The 26257-nt window shown below is 46.4% G+C and overlaps 1 protein-coding gene across 4 annotated transcripts in view; it reads left to right on the plus strand.

Moving 5' to 3' along the window:
* The window catches only part of GARRE1 (granule associated Rac and RHOG effector 1), a 78233-nt gene that overhangs the window by 48578 nt on the left and 3398 nt on the right, over positions 1 to 26257 (plus strand). For all 4 annotated transcript variants that reach the window (XM_077754657.1, XM_077754661.1, XM_077754659.1 and 1 more), the window contains 9 exons: positions 3672 to 3875; positions 10833 to 10973; positions 11165 to 11260; positions 11387 to 11548; positions 12426 to 12584; positions 15086 to 15183; positions 20180 to 20305; positions 21391 to 22424; positions 25961 to 26126. In XM_077754657.1, the coding sequence (XP_077610783.1) occupies positions 3672 to 3875; positions 10833 to 10973; positions 11165 to 11260; positions 11387 to 11548; positions 12426 to 12584; positions 15086 to 15183; positions 20180 to 20305; positions 21391 to 22424; positions 25961 to 26126 (2186 nt within the window). The remainder of the gene's footprint in view (positions 1 to 3671; positions 3876 to 10832; positions 10974 to 11164; positions 11261 to 11386; positions 11549 to 12425; positions 12585 to 15085; positions 15184 to 20179; positions 20306 to 21390; positions 22425 to 25960; positions 26127 to 26257) is intronic.

Consider the following 26257-nt stretch of genomic DNA (forward strand, 5'->3'; position numbering starts at 1 on the left):
TCATCCCTTCCCCAGGTTGCCACGTCTGTTATGCAGCCTCACTGAATCCTGCAGTCCAGGCAACATTCTCCGTGTGAAGGAGAAAATAGCTGCCCATGGCCCTGAGGTCACATGCTTTCGAATTCACAACTTTAGAGTCAGTATTTCTTTCCAGGTTTCTCAGGAAGACCCCAAGGACTAGCCCGAGTCTGGGTCAAGGGGGGTGGGGTGTGTTCCAGGAGGAGAGCTGGACTGAGACAGGAAATGCCCAGAGGCAGGTGCTCTCTCTCAAGAGGAGGTAGTGTTTATGCATCTGTTGCTCGAAACTCTTAGAGCAGATATTCTGTGAAATGGCTTTTCCGAAGTCCAGGGTAGCCATTGCTTTGATTGGCTTTTAATGAATCGTTTACAGCACAGCTATTTTGTCGCAAGTGTAATTTGGACTGCTGCTCCCTGTGTCATGGGTGGGAGGAGGGGGATGCCGAGCTCTTGTTCTCATCATTCCTTATTTACAGGGAAGAAATTTAGATTAAATGACGCATCCAAGGTCAAGCGTGTAAAAGTGGTGAAGACAACAAACCAAATGTCTGCCTTTTAAACTGTCCAGTATCTCTTCCCCACTTATTCCTGCAGCGGCATTGCCCTCCTTCCACTTCCTACCCTCAACGGGGGCACCCTCCCCCACCCCATCCTCCCGACAGCCAGCGCTCTCCTATTCTGGACCCTGGGGCCCTGCATCAGGCCTCCCCAGGATTTTCCCTTTTAGAAAGGGGAGGGGTGGTTTACTCTTCCCTTAGTCCTTCCCTCAGAGAGCCCTTTCCTTCCCACCCTGTCCCTTAGTGTTCCTTCTCCAGTAGCCCCGGACTTTGCATCTCCACTTAGCAGTTTGTTCTCCGCCATCAGGAAGTAACCCTCATGAGGACAAGGACTTGCTCATCGTCTTTCTTGCGGCAGCATCTGGCCTGGTGTGCTTTGTACATATTGGGTATTCACATAGTCCATGTTTGTTGACCGAATGAGTGACTCCCTTGAATCATCCGAGGCTGTAAGACTGTGACCCCAGGGCACACGGTACCTGGCCTGTACATCTTTGCCATACCGGCCAAGAGGCTGCGGGAGGAGGAAGAGAAGGAGTGGGTGCCTGAGGAGCTAGCTCCACTCCTCCTCCTATGTGGGCCCCGTGTGCGCCTTCAGGATTCCCTCATTGTCCAAGGCCAGTGAGGATTGAGTTTATTATGTGCCTGGTCTCAGCACTGCCAGCCCACAGCTGTATCCAGCTGTTTAGAGCCGACTGAAGGCAGTGGGACATACTGGCTAAGGGCACAGAAACTTGAGTCAGGTGCCTACCCTGTCACATCCAGTTTGTGTCCCGATGACAGAGTTTCAAAATTTTTTTTTTTTAATGTTTTATTTATTTTTAGGAGAGAGAGAGAGACAGCGTGAGCAGGGGAGGGTCAGAGAGAGGGAGTCACAGGCTGAAACAGGCTCCAGGCTCTGAGCTGGCAGTCAGCACAGAGCCCGACACGGGGCTCGAACCCACGAACTGCGAGATCATGACCTAAGCACAAGTCGGGCGCTTAACCGACTAAGCCACCCAGGCGCCCCCGATGACAGAGTTTCATAACCTTTCTGTGCCTTGCTCTTACTGTCTGTAAAATGGGAATGACTTCATACGGTTGTTCCTAGGATTAAATGAGATAATCCATGTGAGATCTTTAGCATAGGTGAAGTGCATGCTGAGTGTTTGATCAAGGCTGGCTGCTAGTGGGTACGAAGTACTGTATTGTGTACTGTAATATGAAATACATGTTGTTTATTCTATCCCTGTCACATGACTCTGGGTTGCTAGGTCTGCTTCCTCTGTGTCCCTTACCCTGCCCCATCTGGCACCGATCATTGACGGGGAAGAGCTTGGAGGCAGGTATGAGTGCAAACCCAGAAGGTCTGGGGGGAGTCCAGCCTATAATTCTAATTGTTCTCTGTAGAGGGAGGATGCTTTAGTATGAGATTTATGTGAGTTCATCAGTTTCAGTTTGGACCTGGTGACTTCCATAGGGCAAAAGCAGAGGGAATAAGTGTCACCACTGAGATTTGCCTGACTCTTTCTCTGGGAAACAGAGCTCCAACCAGTGGGGATGGAAGAGGACAGCATCTGGGCACCTGGGTCATGATCTCACGGTTCGTGGGTTCGAGCTCCGCGTCGGGCTCTGTGCTGACAGTTTGGAGCCTGGAGCCTGCTTCAGATTCTGTGTCTCCCTGTCTCTCTGACCCTCCCCTGCTCACACTGCCCCTCTCTCTCTCTCTCTCTCTTTCTCTCTCTCTCTCTCTCTCTCTCTCTCTCTCTCAGAAATAAATAAAACATTAAAAAGAAAGGAAAAGGACAGTATCTGAAATGGGTGCTGGGAGGTAACAGGACCAGACTTGAGTCTTGTTTTTGGCCGCCTCAAGGGACAGGGCTGGGCTAGAGGGTGGACACTGGGGTCAGCTTTTAGTTCCTTGTACAGGCAATGGAAACAGCTCCCCAGCCTTCACCACCTCTCCACAGCAGTGCACAAGCGCCGGCAACAAGTGGGCCCGCCCCACTGCACTCCTACCCATTGAATAAATTGCAAGCTCAGTAAATATAGTAATTTTTAAGTAAGTTAATCTACTGTATAAACCAATGAAATATGACATATCCTCTGTGGGAAAAATGTGACTGTCAAATTTCATATGGGCAAAACCAATGTAAAAATTTAGGGGAAGATGTCAGTAGTCAAGAAGTTCTCTGCTCAAGTTACTTTGTAAGCGGCAAGTGCTTGCTCTCCTTTAAAGAAAAAGAAATAGGAAATCGTAGAGAACACTTTTGTAGGTAGGGTCCCTCAGGAGAACAAATGGACTGACAGGGTCAAAAACCAGCTTTGTCCTTGGCAGAGAAATGCACATTTGTATCTTAAAATATTTCTGGTCTATAGAATTTTTTGACATGTAAATTATTATAGTTACATATTAATAGTGTATATTAGCATATGTATATAATACTTTTTAAATGAATTCCCTTTGAATGGACTGTTCCATCCACCAACTAACTACTGATGACGTCCAGGTGAGTGAGTTTCTAAGGTTCTGACAAATAAGCTTTGCTGACTCATAGAAGACTGGTCTATCAGCTTTGTTTCCTAAGACTGGAATTCATGACACACAGCTGTGTTAATAAAACTATGTTGATAACAGTGTTACCAAAATAACCTGTATCTTTGGATTCCATTTCTAATAAATAGTGTCGTCTTATAGTTAAACTGACCTTTCAGATTTCTGGTCCCATGGCTTTCACTCTGCCCTCTGAATGCTGTGTGGACATAACTGAAACTGTGGGTTCCTTTGTAGGAGCTCAAAGACGACCCGGGGTTGTGTGAGCCCGAGTCCACATGAGGGGAGTGGAGACCAGGAGTGGGGGGCTAGCTGGGAACTGGGATGGGCCATTCGAACCTTGGGGTTTGCTATGGTGGAAACATTTTGACTTCTAGACATCAGGTACCCAGGTGCAAACATGAGACCAAAGATCCCTCTAAAGCCTGGTGACCTTCTAACTTCCTGTGATTTCAGATGTCCGAGTGTTGTTACCTGCTGCTCACACTGATAGTTGAGAATTTACTGCACTAACGCATTAGCCCGCCACAACCTAAAGATCCCTGGCTTTCTTGTTTTCACAGGTGTTGGGGCGATGTTTCCTGACAGTGGTGCAGGTCCATTTCCAGTTTTTGACCCAGGCACTACAGAAGGTCCAGCCAGTGGCTCACTCCTGCTTTGCCGAGGTGGTTGTGCCAGAAAAAAAGAACGGCAGCGGCGGCTTATCTGGCATGAGCCACACACCCGAATTGGAGGAAGCCGTGCGATCCTGGCGGGGGGCTGCTGAGGTAACCCTGCCTGGGGGAGATTGGTGCCCTGTGTTCAAATAGGAGAGGCTCCAGAGGACCTTTGCCTGTTGGTTCCTAAAAGGGGCATTTTATTTAGAAATTTTAGTTTTAAACTGTTATCATTAGCTTGTTCATTCATTTGACAGTAAATGCTTTTGTGAATGCCCACCTTGTGCCAGGCATGCGCCAGGCACTGGGGTGACAGCCTCTGCCCACAGTCTCCTAAGAGGAAGGGCCTACGGGAACAGGGTTAGAGGGCTGTGATGGCGTGCAGGAGCCCAAAGAAAGGGCCCTGCCTCTGACTAGGAGCAGTGCAGCAAAGGTTCAGGAAGACGGACCAGGAAGAAGGGGCTGGAGCCGAAGTCTGGAAAGACAGGCCAGAGCTGCCTGCAGAGAGTAAGCAGCCAGCCAGGAGCCAGGTGGGGATGTGGTCAGTGACATCACATTTCTTATAGGTACTTTGTTTTCTTTTGTTGTTAATTTATTTAAGTAATCTCTACACCCAACATGTGGCTCAAACTCACGACCCCAAGATAAAGAGCCACATGCTCTTCCGACTGAGGCGCCCCACATAATCTTCTTTTTATTATTATTTTTAAAAATTTATTATTTTTTAAAATTTTATTTAAATCCAAGCTAGTTCACATATAGTGTAGTATTGGCTTCAGGAGTAGAATTTAGTGATTCACCACTTACATATAATACCCCGTGCTTATCCCAACAAGTGCCCTCCTTAATGCCCGTCACTTAGCCCATCCTCCCACCCAACACCTCTCCATTAAACTTCAATTTGTTCTCGGTATTTAAGAGTCTCTTAAAAAAATTTTTTTTAATGTTTTATTTATTTTTGAGAGAGAAAGACAGCATGAGCAGGGGAGGGTCAGAGAGCGAGGGCGATACAGAATCCAAAGATAGGCTCCAGGCTCTGAGCTAGCTGTCAGCAGAGAGTCCGATGCGGGGCTCGAACCCATGAACCGTGAGATCATGACCTGAGCCGGTCGGGTGCTTAACCGACTGAGCCACCCAGGCACCCCTAAAAAAATTTTTTTAATGTTTATTTATTTTTGAGAGAGACAGTATGAGTGGGAGAAGGGCAGAGAGAGAGGGAGATGCAGAATCTGAAGCAGGCTCCAGGCTCCAAGCTGTTAGCACAGAGCCCGACATGGGGCTCAAACTCAGGAACTGCAAGATCATGACCTGAGCTGAAGTCAGATGCTTAACCAACTGAGCCACCCAGGCGCCCCAGTACGAGTCTCTTATGGTTTGCCTCCCTCCCTGTCTTTATCTTATTTTTCCTTCCCTTCCCCGTTGCTCATTTGTTTTTGCTGCTTAAATTCCACAAATGAGTGAAATCATATATATATCTTCCTCTCACTGATTTATTTCACTTAGCATAATATGCTCTAGTTCCAGCCATGTTGTTGCAAGTGGCAAGATTTTATTCTTTTTAATTGCTGAATAATATTCCTGTGTGTGCCTGTGTGTGTGTGTGTGTGTGTGTGTGTGTACACCACATCCTCTTTATCCATTCATCAGTCAATGGATATTTGGGCTCTTATCCATCAGTCAATGGATATTTGGAAAGAGTACTTTATCAATAAAAGCACTATTTTTGATAGTGCTGCTGTAAACATCGAGGTGCATGTGCCCCTTTGAATAAATACCTTGTAGTGCAATTGCTGGGTCATAGGATAGTTCTTTTTTTAATTTTTTTGAGGCACTTCCATACTGTTTTCAGAGTGGCTGCACCAGTTTGCATTCCCATTTAGCCACCAACAGTGCCAAAGTTCCCCTTTCTCTGCATCCTCGCCAACAACTGTTGTTGCCTGAGTTGTTAATTTTAGCCATTCTGACAGGTGTGAGGTGGTAACTCATTGTGGTTTTGATTTGTGTTTCCCTGATGATGAGTGATGTTGAGCATCTTTTCATGTGTCTGTGAGCCATCTGGATGTCTTCTTTGGAAAAATATCTGTTCATGTCTTTTGCCCATTTCTTCACTAGATTATTTGTTTTTTTGGGGTTTCCACGGTGGTCCGGGGGGCAGGTGGAAAAGTCTTCCAAGTCAAGATTTTTTAACTAGAACTTTTTGATCCATTTGAGAGTCAAAAAGATAATTTATAGTTAAGGAGTATAGTATTAATTTCTTATATAATTTTTAGTTTGAATCCTTCCGTAATTAAGTTGGCAAAGTATTTCATTTCATGTTTGTTTATTTTTTAATTTTTTTAAATGTTTTATTTATTTCTGAGAGAAAGAGACAGTGTGAGAAGGGGAGGATCAGAGAGAGAGGGAGACACAGAATCTGAAACAGGCTCCAAGCTCTGAGCTAGCTGTCAGCACAGAGCCCGACACAGGGCTCGAATCCACGAACCGTGAGATCATGACCTGAGCCGGTCGGCCGCCCAACTGACTGAGCCACCCAGGCGCCCCTCATTTCATGTTTTAGAAATCTCCTTTAATCAAAGTTTTAAATATGATTTACATACTTTGTACGTTCTCTAATTTTCTTATTATTTCAGTTTTATGCTCTTGTTATTTCTTTTTAATTCTTTTCAGTTTCTTTTTCTTGTTTGTTTTGGTCTCTCTTTCATGTTAAGGGCTTTCCTCTGCCTCTCAGTGTTTGTCAGAGCAGCCCTGAAATGCTAAGTGGGGTCAAATGTGAAAGTGGGACCTGCTGGGCTCCAGCCTCCTGATCATGCAGCTCATACCCTTAATGAGCTCATGCCCTTATTCACACCCTTAATACTGGGCGCACGGTCTTCTTTTGACACCATCATGCTCTCCTGTTTACACCATCGTGCTGAGAATCCAGGGTCTGCCCTGTCCCCGCCTTCCCCCACCCTCAGGGCCTGTGTGGTGGAGCCCTGTGTTTTCTCTCCCTCCTCTTCAGCACGTGCCCCCCTGCAACTACGTGAACAGGCATGCAAACACAGAAATCCTTGCTGTCCTGCCCGGTTTCTCTGCTCTTTTCACAGCTACTTCTTGGAAGAATTGTCCACCTTACCTTTGAGCCATTCTAAAAAAGATTATTATGCAACCTTTCAGGCATATAGGAAATGTCACACATACCCTCTGTCTGCCTGTTTAGCTTTCTCAAGTGAATCTTCTTGTCAGTTACTGCATACCATTTAATTATTTATTTATTTGCTCACTTACTTATTTTTAAGTAGGCTCTATGCCCAGTGCAGGGTTTGAACTCACAACTCCGAGATCAAAGTCGTATGCTGTACAGTCTGAGTCAGCCACACATCCCATTCATGCTGTTTATTTTTAACAGAAAAAAATACTATTTACAAATGCAGCTAAATTTCCTTTGTACCTTTTTACTGTCTCACTCACATCTCTTCCTTTGTAGAGACAATTTCTATTGAATTTGGAGTTTGTGAGTCCTATGCATATTTTTATATTTTTACTCTGTATACATGTATCCATAAATAAGTATAAGGTATTGTTTTGCACAGCATGAAACTTTATATAAATGGCATCATTCAGGTCACTGAAATCTGGCTTCCGCTCCTACACAAGAACAAGCATCCTCAAGGGCGCCTGGGTGGCTCGGCTGAGTGTCCAACTCTTGATTTCAGCTCAGGTCATGATCTCACAGGTCATGGGATTGAGCCCTGCATCAGGCTCTGTGCTAAGAACGCAGAGCCTGCTTGGGATTCATTCTCTCTCTCTCTCTCTCTCTCTCTCTCTCTCTCTTTTTCTCCCTCTGTGTCTTTCTCTCTGCTCACATTCAAGCTCGTACTCTTTCTCTCTCTCAATATAGATAAATAAACATAAAAAATAATAATAACAGGCATTCTCTTGTCAAAGTCACCAGTGCCTCTGTGTGGCCAAATCCAAGGAACCATTTGACTCCATTCAGCAGCTCACATAGGCCCTTAGAGACCCTGTCTTCCTGTGGCATCCCTGAACCGGCCATTAATCTCTCAGGCCATCCTCTCCATCTACTTTGCTAGCTTCAGCACAGCTTATGAATGTCAGTTTCTCAATGCTCATTTCTGGGTGCCCCCCCAGCCCCCGTCGGGTCTCCATGTAGCCTTGGGACTTAAGAACTGTCTGCGTGCTGGTGACCCTCCCATATGTGTGATCAGTCCACTTCTGTGGCCTCCAGGCCCCTGTATGCACTGCTACTGTGGGGACACCCCTGGTCTTCCCCAAATCTTCCCCATACTAGCAAGTGCTGCCGTCCCACACTGGGTCATTCGTGCATGAAACTGAAGATTTATCCTCCTGTCTTTCCATCACATCTACATGAAGTCCATAAGCCCTGCAGGTTCCACTCCCAAAGTATTACTCCACATCTGTCCCTTTCTGTCACTGCACTAGCTCAGGGAATCCCTACTCTCCCTTGACGCCTGCAGTGGCTAGGCTCCCTTCCCCCCCTCCCTGTCTTGCCATCCTTCATCTCCCTCCATTTAAAGTTGGATGATGTTGCTGTTCCCTTAGGGTAAAGTACTGACCCTTCACCATGACCTCCCTAGTCCCGCGTAGTCTGGTTCCTGCCTTGCTCACCAGCCTCATCTGTGGCCTCTCTCTCCCTTGCTCACTGGGTTCTATTTTCTTTGCTGACGTGTCTGTTCACCCATCCCACACTTCTTTTCTTTTAACTTTGTTCATGTTTGTTTATTTTTGAGAGAGAGACAGAGACAGAGCACAAGTGGGGAGGGGTAGAGAGGGAGACCGAATCTGAAGCAGGTTCCAGGCTTCGAGCTGTCAGCACAGAGTCCAGTGCAGGGCTCAAACCCACGAACCATGAGATCATGACCTGAGCTGAAGTTGGACACTTAACTGACTGAGTCACCCAGGCGCCCCCACCCATCCCACACTTCTGCTGACTTCCTCCTCCACCTTAAACTCCTAACCTAAATGCTGATTTCTGAATGTCTGGGGTGCCCCCCGTTACAGTTCTCCCTGTTTTCCTTAGTGTGTTTTTCTCCATTTTAAATGTTTTAAGTGTTTTGTTTGGCCCATGAGGCTGTCAGCTCCAAGATGGTAGGCACCAGCTTTTGTGCTCCATTGCCTAGCCATTGACATGCAACACAAGACCTTCTGGGCTAAATATTTGAGTCAAAGAATCTTAGAGTCAAATAGTTTTAAACTGTAAGACTGGTGGGCCGCCTGGGTGGCTCAATTGGTTAAGCGTCTGACTTCCGCTCAGGTCATGATCTCACGGTTCGTGGGTTTGAGCCCCGCGTCAGGCTCCCGTCAGGCTCCGTGCTGACAGCTCAGAGCCTGGAGCCTGTTTTGGATTCTGTGTCTCCCTCTCTCTCTGACCCTGCCCTGCATGCGCTCTCTCTCTCTCTCTCTCTCTCTCTCAGAAATAAATAAAACATTAAATAAATAAATAAATAAATAAATAAAAATAAACTGTAAGACTGGATGGAATGGTAGTCATATATACATAATTTGTGAACTTTGGAACTTTATAGCATTGTTTCTGCTAATTACCTTTCTGTAGATTTGGTAAACATTGTAACTCCTTCAGCATAAGAACAAAAGAAGAAAGAAGAATAAAACTTAGCTGTTAAAAACTATTATTTGTTGCACAAATATTATTGCAACAAAAATAGACATTGAAAAATTGAAGGGCAGTTCATCCTGAATTCCTTCTCCCATTTAAGAAATTAAATATATTTTTTCTGTATTCTGTGGCCCTGACCCCTATGTATAGATAACTTAGATTTCGTCACAATAAGACCCTGATTNCTGATTAGATTTTTTTCTCTTGTTTTTCTGTCCTGTTTATGTACTCTTCAGGAACATATTTAATGACCAGACAATAAGTATTTAATTTTTTTGTGCAGATTTCTGAAGTCTTATTTTTCCTTTCATATTCCAGAGTATGTTTTTTCCCTTTTCTGTGTTGGTGTAGCTTTTTACTGTGGTATATAGCAACACCTAACCTTATATGTTCTTTATTATTATTATTGTTATTATTCTGGAAACTCCAACTGCCAATATTTTAGTTTATCTGTCTTTAAAAGAGAAATTAAAAATGTGAAGGTTTTACAGGTGCGTCTGGGTGGCTCAGTCGGTTAAGCATCCAACTATTTCAGTTCAGGTCATGATCTCACGGTTCATGAGATCAAGCTCTGCACTGACAGCATGGAACCTGCTTGGGATTCTCTCTCTCTCCTGTCTGCCCCCTCCCCTACTTGTGCCTGCATGCTCTCTCGTTCTCTCTCTCAAAAAAAGTACATTTTAAAATGTAAAAGGTTTACATATAGGAAAAACTAATAACAGGTAGGTAAGTTTTTTTTCCCAGGGTTTCTTTTCTTTTCCTTTTTTTTTCCCCAAGTAGCTTCACACACAGCATGGAGCCCAACGTGGGGCTTCAGTTCATGACGTTGAGATCAAGACCTGAGCAGAGATCAAGAGTCAGACACTTAACCAACTGAACCATCCAGGTGGTCCCCCCTCCCCCCCACACCCTGAGTTTCTTAAATAAAGTAGTTCTGTGTCAGGTTTGCTTTCTCTTAAAAATACATGGTTTAGTCTTCCCAGATTTCTGGCCACTCACTTGGTAATATAGAGAATCCAGAATGTCTGGTATATATCTAAGGCTCAGACAGTGTCTGGCTTTAAGTCAGTTGTTTTGTTTTTTGTTTTTTATTTTTTTTTAAGAGTAGTTTTTGTATGTGACTGCAGTTGTTACAAGTTTGTTGTGTTTTTTTTTTTTAATGTTTTATTTATTTTTGAGGGAGAGACAGCGTGAGCAGGGGAGGGTCAGAGAGAGAGGGAGACACAGAATGTGAAGCAGGCTCCAGGCTCTGAGCTGTCAGCACAGAACCCGATGCAGGGCCTGAACCCACGAACCGTGAGATCATGACCTGAGCTGAAGTCGGACGCTTAACTGACTGAGCCACCCAGGCGCCCCTGTTTTTTTATTTTTTAAATGTAGCTATGTCTGTTACATTCTCTTGTACCTACCAGTCACTGTTACCATTGCAGGCGACAGCCAGACTGAGGGAAAGAGGCTGTGATAGCCGCCTGGCGGGCATTGAAGTGCAGCAGCTCTTCTGTTCTCAGAGTGCGGCCATTCCCGAGCACCAGCTCAAGGAACTGAACTTGAAAATCGACAGCGCTTTGCAAGTAAGTGTTGTTATCTGCGGATGGATAGAAACAAGGAAGGGCGTTCAAGTTGTGAGGTTGAACCAGTTGGAAAGAACAGTAGGCCTAAAGTCTTTCAATAACTATAGAAATTTTAAATTTTCTGTTGCCACTGGACTTTGTAATTCTATAATCTGCCATATATAATCTTGATTCTTACAATTTCTTCTCAGGCATATAAAATAGCTCTGGAAAGCTTAGGCCACTGTGAATATGCAATGAAAGCTGGTTTCCACCTGAATCCGAAAGCAATTGAAGCCAGTTTACAGGTATGCTTCTCTTTCTGGAAGCTCTTGGGAGCTGTGGTAGGGCAGTCTCGCCGTACCAAGTGACCATACCACACCTGTCTTGGCAGATGTGCCGTGGGTCACCTCCCCTTTCCAAACCTTTTGCAGGGCTGCTGTAGCGAGGCCGAGGCGCAGCAGACAGGGCGAAGGCAGACCCCCCCACAGCCCATGCAGTGTGAGCTCCCCACCGTCCCCGTGCAGATAGGATCACACTTCCTGAAGGGCGTCTCCTTCAACGAATCGGCCGCCGACAACCTGAAACTGAAGACGGTAGCTATCCAGGGTTCCAGCAACTGGGTGTGAACCTGGAAACAGTTCTTAAGGGAAGCCTAAGGGCTTGTAAAGAACATAGATTAAAAACAAAACTGAAGTCAAGGCAGGAGGTATTAGCAAACCGGTGTCTCAAAGCAGACTCTGATGACTTATTTTAATAGACATTTGCCAAGTTTTGTTCCTAATTTTGTTCACATGTTTAACATAAAGTGTTCTGAAAGTACACTATAAAATACTATTCATGATTAATATTTTAGGGCACTTTGGTGAATTAGAGACGAAATCTTGTCATGGTACCACAGTAATTATGACCAGTTGTGGGGCATCACGTGAGCCTGGCATCGTGCCAGAGACTCCACATGCATCATCTCATTTAATGCTCACCCAGGAGGTGGGCACTGCTCTTTTCTCCATTTGACAGAGGAACTAAGGCCCAAGGCCACACAGCTACAAAGTAGTAGCCTGGAATTTGATGCTATGTAGTCTGTTTCCAGAGCCCGCATACCTGACCACTTGGTCATCCAAAATAAAGTTGAGGTTTTCATTGGTATTTATTTTTACCAGATAATTTTGTCTCCTTATTTAGAGGGATTCAAAATTTCAAAATTCCTCAGCCAATTTGCATCAGCAAATATAATGCTGTATTTTGTGCGAGTATAGACATCACACATGGGTATTAATGTCTGTGTATCTGTATTCTCTGAGGGTGTCTGAGGATAATTACCTAAGAAGTGAAAATGTCATGATTTCAGGGGGCCTGAAACAAAGTGATCTTTTCCTGAGGACTTTCGTGTACCTGTAAATTCATTTCAGCAAATCGTAGAGTCTCATACAGCTTTATCTTGGGGTGAACTCTCGTCTTCTTGATCCATAGCATACGATGTTGCAGCTGATCAAGGAGGCGGGCTGCTACAACGGGATCACACCCAGGGACGACCTCCCTGTGACTGAAGTACTGAACCAGGTGTGCCCGTCCACATGGCGGGGCGCCTGCAAGACTGCCGTGCAGCTGCTGTTTGGCCAAGCGGGTCTGGTGAGTGAGGTGTGGGATGCCCCAGGGACAGAGCGGAGAGCCGTGCTTCCCACGTGGGAGGGTGTGGTGCGGGCACAAGTGTGGAAATACTGACTAATTTTCAAAGTTCTTCGGTACCGCAGCATTTAGAGCAAGTGGAGAAGGTAGAGGAAAAGCCTTTTTGTTTTCTTTTATAGACTTGAGAATAGGTATTTGCAGGGAAGCTAGCTGCAAAGTGACATTGCGGGTTTCCCGGAAAGAAACCTTCCGTGAGTGCGAACTTGATGGGGAGGGCCTGTCTGCCCAGCGGCCCGCTCTGGAGCACAGTGCTGTCTTTCTGATGCTCACACGTGCTGAGCTTCTTCCTGTCGCAGGCCTTTGCCCTCGAGGCTCCTCTTACTTGAGAAGACTCCTCTCTAATCTGCATGTGTCACGTCTTCTCGTCTTCCAGATGTCAGCTTGGACAACATCTCCTCCGAGAAACCTCGATGGTATAAGCGGTGCCCCCCCCAGAATCGTCCAGTTACTTTGTATCCCAGCTCTCTGCTTATCTCCTTCTTAAAAATGAAATAACAGCATCAATTCAGAAATAAGTTTTCACCTTGGGAGAGAAGAGTGACTTTTGTCAAAGTTCGGTGGGATCAGGAGATCAACCTCTGAAATGACCGTTTAGCTTTTTATTTGGCACCTGGGACTCATATAACCTTACAACCTTGATCCCACTTTCTAGAATTAAATGACTACTTTTTTTTTTTTTTAATGTTTATATTTATTTCTGAGAGAGAGAGAGGCAGCATGAGCAGGGGAGGGTCAGAGAGAGAGGGAGACACAGAATCCGAAGCAGGCTCCAGGCTCTGAGCTGGCTGTCAGCACAGAGCCCGATGTGGGGCTCGAACCCACAAACCAGGAGATCATGACCTGAGCCAAAGTCGGACACTTATCCGACTGAGCCACCCGGGTGCCCCTAAATGACTACTTTTTGAAAAGATACAGCATTTCAGTCAGAGGTTAATGGAAGGTAACTAGAGATTAAGAAAAAAAAAATTTTAAAAACTCTTTCTTTAATTCCTACTTTATTCATAAATGTTGGGAGAATGCTGTTCTTTTGTTTCATGTGGGTGACGGCTCCGGTGGCCCAGCTCAGGGTGGCTCTGCCTTGTGTAGGGCCTGGTGAGGGCCCATCCACAGAAGAGTTAGGCTTCCTTTAGGATCTGGCCCTTAATACAGGAACCCCGAAGAGAAGGAGTAAGCTGGAGACCCCCCGCTACAGTATGTGAGAGCCCACTGGCTTTAGGAAATTGATCCATATTCCCAAAGATCATGTTAGCTGAAACTGGAAGAGCCGTGGGGATACGTTCTCCAGAAAGGAGTGGGTAAAATAAGGCAGAAGGACACATAATCTGTTTTGGGAAAACATTGTATGTTTAAAAAATTAAAAAATCCCATGTTCTTAAGAGAGCAGAATCTTCTTCCAGTTCCTTACTCCTTGCTCCTAGGCCACCTTTGTGTGTGACGGACAAAGAAACTTTAGGTTGAGGTTCTGGGTATGGGAGGAGAGAGGAAACACCTGCCTGGTCCAACAATGGCTGTTACTTGGACAGGAAGTCTTTTGCAAAGGACATTGCAGTCCAGCTGTGGGAACTCTGTTTACAGCAGTGGAAATCAGCTCCATTAGAGGCTGAGTTTGGAATCATAATAAGCAACTCTGCATGGCTTTGAAATATAACAGATAATATATATGTAGATGTGGGTTGTTGTTTTTTGTTTTTTGTTTTTTTAAGTAATCTCTACACTCCACATGGGGCATGCGCTCACGACCCTGAGATCGAGAGTCGGATTACCAAATAAGCCAGCCGGGCAGATTGTTTTTAAAGTGCTTTATGATTTTTTCTTAAATTCTTTTAGTTACTTGAAAACATGGCCATCATTTTGTCAAACTATCTAAATTAATGAGCCACTGTATCATCTGTATAATACTGAAGACTCTCCTCCAGATAAGAAGAAATCATTGAGAGAAGAATCACCTTTACCTTTCTGAACTACTTCTGTTTTTATTGATGGCTGAGGACAAAATGATCTTGTGGAAAAAAATGCTTCATCCACTTCTAGCTTGTATTCATTCATTACAAACGGGCTTTTCTGAAGCTGTGGTTCAATTTTTAATGACGGTTTTACTTCTCTCAAGTGCATAAAGTAAAAAAAAAAAAAATACTAAGAGGAAACAAAATAGGTCCTAATTAACATATTTATAGTTTGGGAAAAGTACTGAAAGTGCTTGCTTGGAAAGTTCAGTACATCTTGCGCTCAGAATTTGGTTTCTGTGTTTTGAAGTGTTCCTGCCTGCAGTCGTCTTTATTACTTGGTTTGTCTTCCCAGGGCTCCTGACTGGCCTCCGCTAACTGCCCTGCCCCGGGGGTGGTTCTGGCCAGAGCCGCTCAGCATCGCAGGCTTCCGTATTGGATTTGTTTGCGATCCATTTTCCTCTCTGAAAGCTGATTGTTGTTTTTCTCACTCTCTCTTAGGTGGTAGTTGACACAGCACAGATTGAAAATAAAGAAGCCTATGCCCCCCAGATCAGTTTAGAGGGCTCCAGAATTGTGGTTCAAGTCCCGTCCACATGGTAACGTGACTCTTATGTTAACACAAGCCTAAGCTCTGATTGAAGTTTGCACATCTTTGAAGAGATTGCTTTGTTTTGGACAAACCCCGTGTTAGGTGACACGTCAGGTCTTGCTACTTGCGCAGGTACATGGGCAGCGATAGTGTGTTCGCATCATGCGTCATGGCTCTCAGTCCACGATAAGGAAGCCAAAGTGCCTGAAAAATAGTCTTATTGACCAGTAATGTAACTAAAATGTTATACACTCCTGGATGATAATGAGCAATGTTATCTTCTCTTTGTTACTGAGTCCGTAGCTTTTGAACAGAGTACGTCATTTTCCCTATGTCACCAGTGTTTCTCTAAAGCTGAGTATGGAACATAAAATTCCTTCTCCTCCTTTTGTTTGTTCCCGTAACAATCCTGATGATCTTGATCTCGTGCCATTACAAATCTGGGGACGGACTGAGCCATTTTTGTTCTTAAATATTTAATTACATTTATGAACTTATAATAAAGTATTCTTCTTAGTTTATCAAAACTCCTGCAAATCAGTAAGACAATGGACAGGTGCATGAATACGTAATCAACAGATAGATGAAGAAAATGTGTAACCTCAGCTAATAAAGGCCGAGGAAAGAAAGAGCATGATGTCATTTTGCCCATTGCATTGCTAAGTTGTTTTAGAGTAATAAATAAATTTTTAAAATAAAAGATAAAAGTTTGAGCCAGACCATACAGAAACAGGCACAGAAAGTGAATCAGTCACACAGCTTTTCTGGAGGGCGGCTCACTGTGTCAGAAGCCCTGAAGGAAGAGCTCTGACCCCAGCAGCTCCACAGTACCACCTCTCAGGCTCACCCCGGCGACGTGCAGGGAAATTCAGCTGAAGGATCAGCATCGTAACTGTATTAATGACAAAAACTGAACGCGTGTTGGCAGACTTTTGTTAAGATTATGATATGAATGAGTATTTAACTATACAGAAAATTTTGGAACATTTAGGTAGGAAGAGATGGAGATGATGAGGCATGATGGCACTCTTGGTGCCTGGATGGACTAAAAATGGTAGCTGGGTAACGCGTTGGGATTGTGTTTAAGTCATTGCTCCTGGAAATCCGAGGGCCCAGTGGGAGACTCTGCCCAGAGTTTTAGAACTTCCTGATAAATCAGGTAATGGTTGGCAGTTCCCTTCATGTCCCAATCATGTTCTTCCTCGCCCCTCCCTGCATCGCCTCCCCCTCCCCCCCNAGTTTGAACTTTTGAATAACTGGGTAAATATAAACAGCTAGTTCTAAAATGATTAATTGCAATTCACTGGTTCCAGAACTCTCTGTGTATGATTGATTTCCTTTGTAATTCATTGTGCCTCCTGGAGACCTTATAGACTGTAATTTCTTGGAGAGGCTCCCTCTGCTGGTTGCTTTTGGTAAAAATACAAAGTCTTTAAAATACACATTTTTGTTTCTTTCAAAGTGTAAAGTATGTGTTGAGAAGAATACAAGCTTTACTTGTGTTCTTGTGATTGCTTTACTCCACTTTCAGAGAAATGAAAATTATTAGCAAAACCAGTCAAGAATTTATTATATGCTTTTCTTTTAGTAAAATGGAATGTCCCACTGCCAGATAGGATTTTTGCAAAATACCTTTATTAGCTGCTTTAATTGTCCTATCTAAATTGTTCATCCAGTCTTTCTTTCAGCAAGTACTTACTGAATACCTAATATGTGGCAGAAACACTGTCTGGCTCTCGGAATTTAAGTATGAGCAAGACAGACAGGACCCCCCCCCCGCCCACCTTAGAGTTGACTTGTTAATGCGCAGGAGCAGGAGGGGACAGCTAACAAGCATACGAGTTCAGTTCAAGCCATCACACTTGCATGAGGGGAATTAGAGTAGAGTGATATATGATGGAGAGTAACTGAAACAGCTGGGGGAAGGGAGGCTCTTTTGGATGAAGAGGTCAGTCGTGAGCGGTCCTTCTTTGAAGATCCCACGTTTGAGAGGAAGCGGCCATGCACAGAGCAGATGGGAGAGCGTTTCTCCAGGTAGAAGGAACAGCAAATGCAAAAGCCTGGGGGTGGGGAGGGTGACCTGGCCTGGCTGGAGGTGTGGGAGGTGGTCTTGAAGAGACACAGGGCTTGTAGGGTCCCTGAGGGACTTGGATTTTTATCCAGAGTAGAAGGGCTTTGAGCAAGTCTACGTGATTTGCCAAAAGAATGGCTTTATTCTCTTAAGGGGGTATTAGCGATCAACTCTGGAGATTGATGGATATAATAAAAGTGCCCATTTGTTGATTTTCAGAGAGAGACATTTTATTCACCAGCAAGTGTAGTACTTCTTTCTGCATGACCAGCAGCAAATGCTCTCCTAGTGGGCAAACATATGTGACCAGCCAAATGACAGCCAAGAGTGGCTTGGGAGCACAGAGCAAGTAGGTCCTAATAATCAGCAGTTCCAGGCTGAGAGAATCAGGTACATGAACCCTGGCCAGGTCCACTGGCCAACATTTTCTCCCCAGAGCCCAGGGGCCGGCTGGCACTGGCAGAGCTTGCCTCTTGCAGCACTTCTGAAGCTGGCCGGCTCATGTCCTCACAGGCGTATTTCTTCTCAAGCCCTGAGTCACACTGCAGAGTGCCACTGCCTCCTTGGGATGGCTTCGCAAGGGTTGATTTCACCATGTAACTGCCAGAGTGCTTAGGAGAAGACAGACCACATTTTCCCGGTTCTGCCTCTCAGAAGAGGCCTCTTGGAGGAGGCTCCCTGAATGGGCGGTGAGGGCCGGATTGGTGGGCAGCAGCTCTCAGGGGAGAGCAGTCTGGGCAGGGGCAGCAAAAGCAAAAGTCCTGAGATGTGGGTAAATCCAACATATGCAGGGAGCGAGCAAATGCCTTGTGTCTGAGACAAGGTGAACGGAGGTGACAGTGAAGAGAGATGTGGCCAGAGAAGCAGGAGGGACCAGGTCACAAAACCCCTGAGGGCTGTTGAGAGTTCACGTCAGTCATGATGGGATGCCACTGGAGGGTTCAAACAAGGAGTCGTGTGTTCTGATCTGTGCTATAGGAGGCTCACTCTGGCTGTGCGGGAGAGGGGCCTGGGAGGGACAGGAGGAGAGGAGAGGAGGCCGCCTGGGTCCTGAGACACAGCTGCTGGAGGTTTCTTAGAGTGGGACAGAAATAAGAGGGGTGGTGAGAAGGGCTTGGATGCGGCACGTGTTGTAGAAGAAGAGCTGTCAGGAATTGCTGGTGGGTTGACGTGGACTGTGAGGGAGCCAGAGACGACGAGTAGGTCTGGGGTAGGCCGCTGTGTTGTTTACTTATGGAGCAAGTCTGTAGGATCCAGAGTGGTTTTTGGTGGAGAGGAGAGGAATCGGTCGTGCTGATCAGGCTGCCTGTCAGGTGTACCCAGGAGATGTGAAAGGTGCTGGAGAGTGGGGTTTGGGAGGAGGTCGGCTGGTGAAGGAAATTTGAGTCTTGGGTGGACAGTGGTCTCTACAGCCGCAGGACCAGATGCAGCAGTCTAGCGAGAAAGGACAAAACCTGGGACCTGCCGCCTTGCAGAGGTGGAAGAAGCAGAGCAGGAAGAGTTGGCAGAGGAGACCAGGAAGACCAGAGCTGCCAGCCAGGGAGGAAGAAAGTTGAGCAAGTTTGGGGTCATCGAGCTACAGAAGACAGTGCTCTGGGAAGAAAGAAACATTGCGCAAAGTCGCTGAGAGATTGAGTAAGGTGGACACGGGCAATTGACCTTTGACGTTAGCAAGATCGAAGTTATTTGATAAAAGCTATTCTCGTGTAGTTATGGGGACGAAAGCCCAGTGGGGGTGGGGTGAAGGCAGAATAGGAGGTAAGGGGGTGCCTGGGTGGCTCAGTCAGTTAAATTCTTGATTTCGGCTCAGGTCATACTCTCACAGTTCGTGAGATCAAACCCCGCATTGGACTCTGTGCTGACATTGTAGAGCCTGCCTGGGATTCTCTCTGTCTTTCTGCCTGTCTCTCGTTCTCTTTCAAAATAAATAAACTTTTAAAAAGAAAGAATAGGAGGTAAGGAAGAGGGGAAGACAATCTGTTTGGCTAAGAGGGGGAGGAGAGACATTCAGAGTATCTGGCTGGGAATGTGGGGCAAAGAGAAAGAAATTGGTCAGTGAGGCTGGTTTGTTGACCAAAGGAATGTCATGGGGAGAAGGGGCCATTAGGTGAGCAGGGCCCTCGGGATGGCAGGAGGGCCCAGAGCAGGCAGTGCTCGCTCGGCTGGAGGGCCAGCCCGTGGCAGAGCAAGGCTTGTGTTCTGCCGCGACTGGAGGGGCAGGCGGCGCAGGCAGGCGAGCCGGTACGTGGTGGTGAGGACACGAAGCAGGTCTCGTCTCGTGTGTCTTCTCAGTTACTTGAGAGCCATGATGGGGAAGAAGGGATGGCGGCGGCAGGGATGGCAGAGCTCCAGGGAGAGAGGACATGGGCTGAGGTGGTCATCTTGGAAGGGGAGAGCATTCGTTAATAGGAAGGCTGTTTGTTGCTTACCTGAAATTTGCAGGGAGTCCGGGAGGCAGATAGTGAGGGTTTTTCCTCCACGGACCTTTAGTTTCCTGGGTGCAGGTGTGAAGCAGTAACGAGAAAGCGGGAGCAGGGGTGTTCTGGAAAGGGTTTGCAAAAGAGTAGATACTGTATGGGATCGCAGAATCTGCACAGGGTAGGGCAGAAGGTCAGGGCCGGGACTGGTGTGGGCAGCGAGAGGGCATGAGGGCGCCCAGAAGTATCCCCTCCACCCAATCCTTCCCTTCCTCCTAAACAGACTCCAGACGGTTAGAGATCCAGGGAGGTCGGGGCCCTAGTGCTTCCTCCTCCTCTTGCAGGGCAGCAAGTGCCAGCATTAGCCTTGTCATTCTCTGACTGCTCTTCAGTTGCTCAATTTTTTTATTTGGTGCCAAAAGCATGTAAAAACGGTAGCGTTTGGTAGGAGGCCTGCTTGAAACACTTTTTCGGGGAAGTGTAGCCCATACTGACGCAGCCCGGTTCACACCTAGGTGCCTGAAAGAGGACCCCGCGACCATGTCCCTGCTACAGAGAAGCCTCGATCCCGAGAAGACCCTGGGGCTGGTGGACGTGCTCTACACGGCTGTGCTGGACCTCAGCCGCTGGAGGGCAGGGAGGTCGGTGTCCTCACCAGTCCCCTGCCGCGCGTTATATTCAGGCCCGCACTTAGGGACAGCGGGGCCATCCACAGCTTCATGTGTGCTCATGTCGCTGATAGTGAGTCAGGAAGGCAAGAAAGCGAATTTTTTTGTAACCTAACTTTGGAATAACTTCAAATTTTACAGAAGAGTTGCAATAATACCAGTAATTGCTCTCTGCCCTTTAGCCAGACTCCCGCCTTACTTCCATGTCTGCCTTCATTTGTTTTATCACTCAAGAGTAAGTCCATCAAGAGGATTTTAACCCAACTCGTTTACACCTTATGAGCAGAGAAATGTTTAGAAAATTTACTTATATCCTACATCAACTTTATTTATATCTGAAAGCAGCTGACAGTCGCAAGATTGTCCCTCAGAATTATGGACATTAGAATGGTCGGGATCTTAAACATCTAGCCATGCGTCCCCTTTCTTAACTCACGAGCACTGAGGCCCAGGATACTGAGGTGGCTTGTCCAGGGTCCCACCAATCGCCTGCCTCTGCTCCATACCCTTCTGTCGGGCTTTCAGTACTAGAAAAAGCGCCCAGAAAACCTTGGAAGTAATGACCATCTGTTCTCAGCATTGTCTGTAAGTGACTTCCAAGGGCAACGGCGCTCCACAGTGTCACTGAGTCCCACTCACCCACCCTCTCTTCTGTGGGGCTTCATCCATGTCCCTCTGCTGGCCCAGGCCTTGTCCTTGTCCTCCGGTCACAAAGCTGGCTTCTGCCACTTGCATGTTCCGCTCCACCCTTGATTCACTCTGTGCTGTGGTTAAAGGGTTTTGCTCAAACTCCTCCGGCCAGAATCTGAACGTACTTTTCACAGCCTCGTGTTAGACGCTGTCGATTTTTTTTCATAATAAATATATAGAAAGTAAGAACTTAAATTACATACACTTAAAAGCCTTGGGTATTCATTTATTTATCTATAAAATAAGGGAGGCTGATACCAACTAGAGAGATTGTTTTTGACCTTAAATGCATGGAGATCATTTCATTTTCCAATCTGTATATTTGTCTTTTTTTTTTTTTTTTTTTTAATACATTTCTGTTTAAACAGGGAGCAAGCTTTACCCTGCATACAGATCCAGCTTCAGAGGGAGATCTGTGATTTTGGGAATCAGGCTGACCTGCCTCCTGGGAATGGAAACAAATCTTCAGGTGGCCTGCAGAAGACATTCTCCAAACTGACATCCCGGTTCACCAAGAAAGCTTCATGTACCAGCTCTAGCAGCAGCACAAATTATTCCATCCCAAATACACCTTCCAAAAACATCTTCATTGCTGGGTGTTCAGAAGAGAAGGCCAAAATGCCCAGTAATATTGATTCAAGGTTACAAAGCATTTTGAACATTGGTAATTTCCCCAGGACTACAGACCCCTCACAGTCCGCTCAGAATCCCAGTAATCAAATGGCCAATGGTTTTCTCATGGAGAGGCGTGACAACTTCCTGCAAGCGGACGATGGCAAGGATGAGAAGGGTATGAACTTACCAACCGATCAGGAAATGCAGGAGGTGATAGATTTTCTCTCGGGCTTTAACATGGGCCAGTCACATCAGGGCTCCCCATTGGTGACAAGGCGTAATTCTGCTGCCACAGCCATGGTGACTGAACAGAAGGCAGGAGCCATGCAGCCACAGCAGCCACCACTGCCAGTGCCACCTCCACCACGGCCACCCCAGGCTGGGGCCCGCACACCTCTGACACCCCAGCCAGGCCTGGCAGCACAGCAGCACTCCCCAAAGCAGCAACAGCCCCAGGTGCAGTACTACCAACACCTGCTCCAGCCCATTGGACCTCAGCAGCCCCCACCCCAGCCTCGGGCGCCTGGGAAATGGGTACATGGCTCATCCCAGCAGCCAGCACAGCCTGTCGGAGCAGGTCTGTCCCCTCTTGGCCAGTGGCCTGGCATATCTGATCTCAGTTCTGACTTGTACAGCTTGGGTCTGGTGAGCAGCTATATGGATAATGTGATGTCGGAGGTTTTGGGGCAGAAGCCACAGGGACCTAGAAATAACACCTGGCCGAACCGTGACCAAAGTGATGGAGTCTTTGGGATGTTGGGAGAGATTCTGCCTTTTGATCCTGCAGGTACGTGACCTACCCCTGGCCCTTGGGGTTTTCAGATAAATATAATCACTGAGGACTTCATGGGTCCTGACACAGCCTTGCTTGGCGGGGGTGGGGGGGGAGTGACTTAATTTCCTTTCAAAGACCCTTTCTCACTGTCGGTTGATAATCATGGGGCACCTCCAGCAAAGGTAGGCAACGGTGGTGAGAATGAGGTTTCTCGCTACACAGAGGATGGGATTGAGGCCAAAAAATTTCTTGAATAGCTCCAAGCCCCATCATTCAAGTGGGCTGCAGTCTGGCTCCTCCCATTCATGAGAGCCCAGGTGGCTGGTCCTTTGTGATTACCCAGCCTGTACAGCCTGTTCTGTGATTCTTCTTGGCCTAGACTCTTGGGCCTATGGAAGGTGGCGGAGTGCCTTCCTGCCTTCACAGAGAGGCTTCTGGCCTGAACACTGAAAACACCACCAGAGTTATCTTGGGAAATTAGAAACATAACTTCAAAACAAACAAAAATAAACTAGAAGGAGGAACTAGTTAAGGAGAAAAGCCAAAATTAATTAAATTTAAAAGAAAAAATTGTAAATGAAATCTGGAGAAGGATGTCTTGAAGACCAGCAAATAGACAAACTAATGTATTGTAAGCTTCAGTAAGACAGAGCAAAGAGAGACAAGATTAAGAAAGAGAAAGGAGCTGTGACTCCAGAAATAGGAGAGATTAGAAGAAGCGTAAGACATTACTACATGTGACCCAATGACAACGTATTTGAAAACTGAGTGGAAAATGACTTCTTTCCTAATAAAATACACATTCACCAAAATTGTACCAAGAAGTGGAAGACCTGCGTAGATCTCTGTCAGTGGAAGAGATCGGAACAGTAATTGTGAAGCCAATATGATTTCACCATAGAAATTTTATGAGGATTGTTAAAAAAGCAAACTACAGTCATCTCCTCATGAACGTGGGTAGGGACAGAACAGTCGAGCAGTGTGTCAGAAGTGTCCCACACAGTGTCTGTTACTCACCCTGTTTACTGCAGGGGTGGAAAGTGGTTCGGTGTCAGGGACTCTGCTACTGTAGAGTAATCCATCGTGTCAACCAGTTAAATGAGAACAACTCATACAACAACAGAGGCTGTGAAGACTCTAGATAAAAGACACCAGTAATTCCTTTAAAAAGAAAAAAAAAAAACTCAAAATAAGAGATGAATAGAAATTTCTTGAATATATATATTAAAAAAAAAAAAAAAAGACTTCCAAAAGCCGGTAGCAAGTAGTACCAAGTGGTGCTCTGTATAGTGAAACAAAATCATTCCAGTTAAAATCCAGACCCAGACAGGGTGGCAGCTGTTACTACCACTAGCGTGTAGCTTTATCTTCAACTTTCTAGCAAGCACAGCAAGTCATGTATAAGCTTCAGAAAAAGATACATTAAAAAGCATTCTCTGGGGGCACCTGGGTGGCTCAGTCAGTTAAGCTTCCGGCTTCAGCTCAGGTCATGATCTCAAGTTCATGAGTTCAGGCCCCACATCAGCCTCTCTGTTGTCGGCACGGATCTTCTACCCACGTCTCTCTCTGCCCCTCCCTCCCTCCCTCCTGCTCGCTCTTTCGCTCAAAAATTAATACATTTTTTTTTAAAAAACGCATCTCTTTGCCAGCAGTAGAATTGGAAAAAGAAGACTCAATTTTAAAAAACTTCTAAAATTAGTAAGTGAGTCAGTAAGGCAGGTAGGTGGAAGATAGATAGATGGAAGGTAAATACATAGAAATCCATTACTGTTTTCTCTAATTTAGCAAAAGGTATACAGAGTAGAAAACACATCTCATTCACAAGGAGAATACTGTGAAATATAAATAACTACAGCAAATATTTATAAAAATAACCAGCAGAAGAGGAGATTCGCTGCTAAAACAACCTGGCATTAACTATTAATGGAAAGAAATGTTTTCTTACATCTTCTAAAAATCCCTTGGGGCGCCTGGGTGGCTTAGTCGGTTAAGCGTCCGACTTTTGCTTAGGTCATGATCTCGCGGTTCGTGGGTTCGAGCCCCGCGTCGGGCTCTGTGCTGACTGCCAGCTCAGAGCCTGGAGCCTGTTTCAGTCTGTGACTCCCTCTCTCTCTCTGACCCTCCCCTGCTCACGCTGTCTCTCTCTCTCCTAGAAATAAATAAAAAATACATAAAAAAAAATAAAAAAATAAAAATCCCTCATACTGCTGCTCATGCTTGCTTGTCCTTGCTGTTGGGGGGGGAAGGGGTGATGTGGGCAGCCCTGCCCCCAGGGCCGCAGGAAGCCTCACCCTACTAGAGAGGAGGCCCTGACCAGGGTGGGCGCAGCACGCTTCCTCAGCTGCTGTTAAACAGTCTGTATGTCTTTTGATAGTCATGTACTTAAATCTAGAGTATAAGCAGTGCTTGGCAGAATTTTGCCATCTTTGATCTTTGTTGAGGCTCAGGCAGCCTTTATGTCTTTAGCCTAAGAACCCTGAGCTTGGGTCCTCCTTTCTGACCTTCCCGCAGACCCCGCCTGAGACCAGAAGCTCCCTTTTCCCAAGTTAAGGAAGGGCACGCCTCTGGATAGATGAGTCTCAGCAGGCACCCTCTCGGGCAGGGCCTGGGAGGGCAGAGTGCCCCCCTGCACAAGCACTCTCGGCCCCCTGGCAGCGTGGCTTGACTCACTGAGAAGGGGGCCTCGATTTTGGCCCAGCCCCTCCCCTCCCCCGGTGTGGGCGTCTTTGTGCAGAGCCCAGAGGGAAGTCTCACACAGCACTCCTATGGCAGTGCCCTGAGGACAGGCCAAGAATGCGATTGTGCCCTGGTGGCTTTGCCAGCCTAAAAGCTGAAAAGTATACACTGCTGAGTCCTATTCAGTTTGTGACCATAGATAGTTTCCTGCCATATCTCCTCATCTGGCTCTTTCTGTCGTGCCCTCTACGCTGTTTTCCCTCCTGCCCTTCCTTCCTCGGCTCTGTGCAGTGTGTTTCCAGTCACCTCTTAATGCATTCTGAATTTTCATCTCCTCCATTACCACTCTTGTTATCTTCAGACCGAATGAGTAGGTCTGCCATCCAATATCCAGGAACATCCTGGATTCGAGTTGGGCCACATGGGAATGACATATCTCTGACTGGCTGACCTTGATGCTTTGATAACTTTCAGGTTATCAGTTCGCTGAAGACATCATTTGATGTTCTAAGCTGTTAAGTACATAGCACCAGACACTGGAAATTTTTTAAGTAGCTGGTATTTGTCTGTAACATTTAATCATGGGTCCTGTGTGTTCTCTGTCTTTCATTCACAGTCAGGCTGCCTCTGTCCTAGACGTAACCCTTCCTGACAGTCCATGTGCACACGCCACACCCCCGCTTCAGACCTGTGGCTGAAAGCCCATCTCACCATAGCGGGCTGCCGGGCAGTCCTGCCGCTCTGGGCCACAAGCCTGGTGGCACCTCGCCAGTTTTCATTGTGTGTGTGACCAGCATATCCTCAGGAGGCAGGGAAGGAAACAAGAGGCCAGTGTGACCCCAAGCCCTGTTTGTCCCTTTGTCTTGACACAGTGGGTTCAGACCCCGAGTTTGCACGCTATGTGGCAGGAGTGAGCCAGGCGATGCAGCAGAAAAGGCAAGTTCAACACGGTCGCCGCCCAGGCAACCCCCGGGGCCACTGGCCACCCATGGATGATGCCCATCGGACCTGGCCTTTCCCAGAGTTCTTCACAGAAGGGTGAGTGCTGCATGTGGCAGGGAGTGGGGGGCCCTTATGCACTCTTACCTGGCGGTTCGTTTCCAAGGTCCTGCATGAGAGAGTGACATCCGGTCAAATCTTCAGGTCAGAGTTCTGTGACAGACTCTTTC

This window comes from Crocuta crocuta, unplaced genomic scaffold (genome assembly GCF_008692635.1).
Source record: "Crocuta crocuta isolate KB4526 unplaced genomic scaffold, BGI_CrCroc_1.0 scaffold121, whole genome shotgun sequence".
NCBI classification, from domain to species: domain Eukaryota; kingdom Metazoa; phylum Chordata; class Mammalia; order Carnivora; family Hyaenidae; genus Crocuta; species Crocuta crocuta.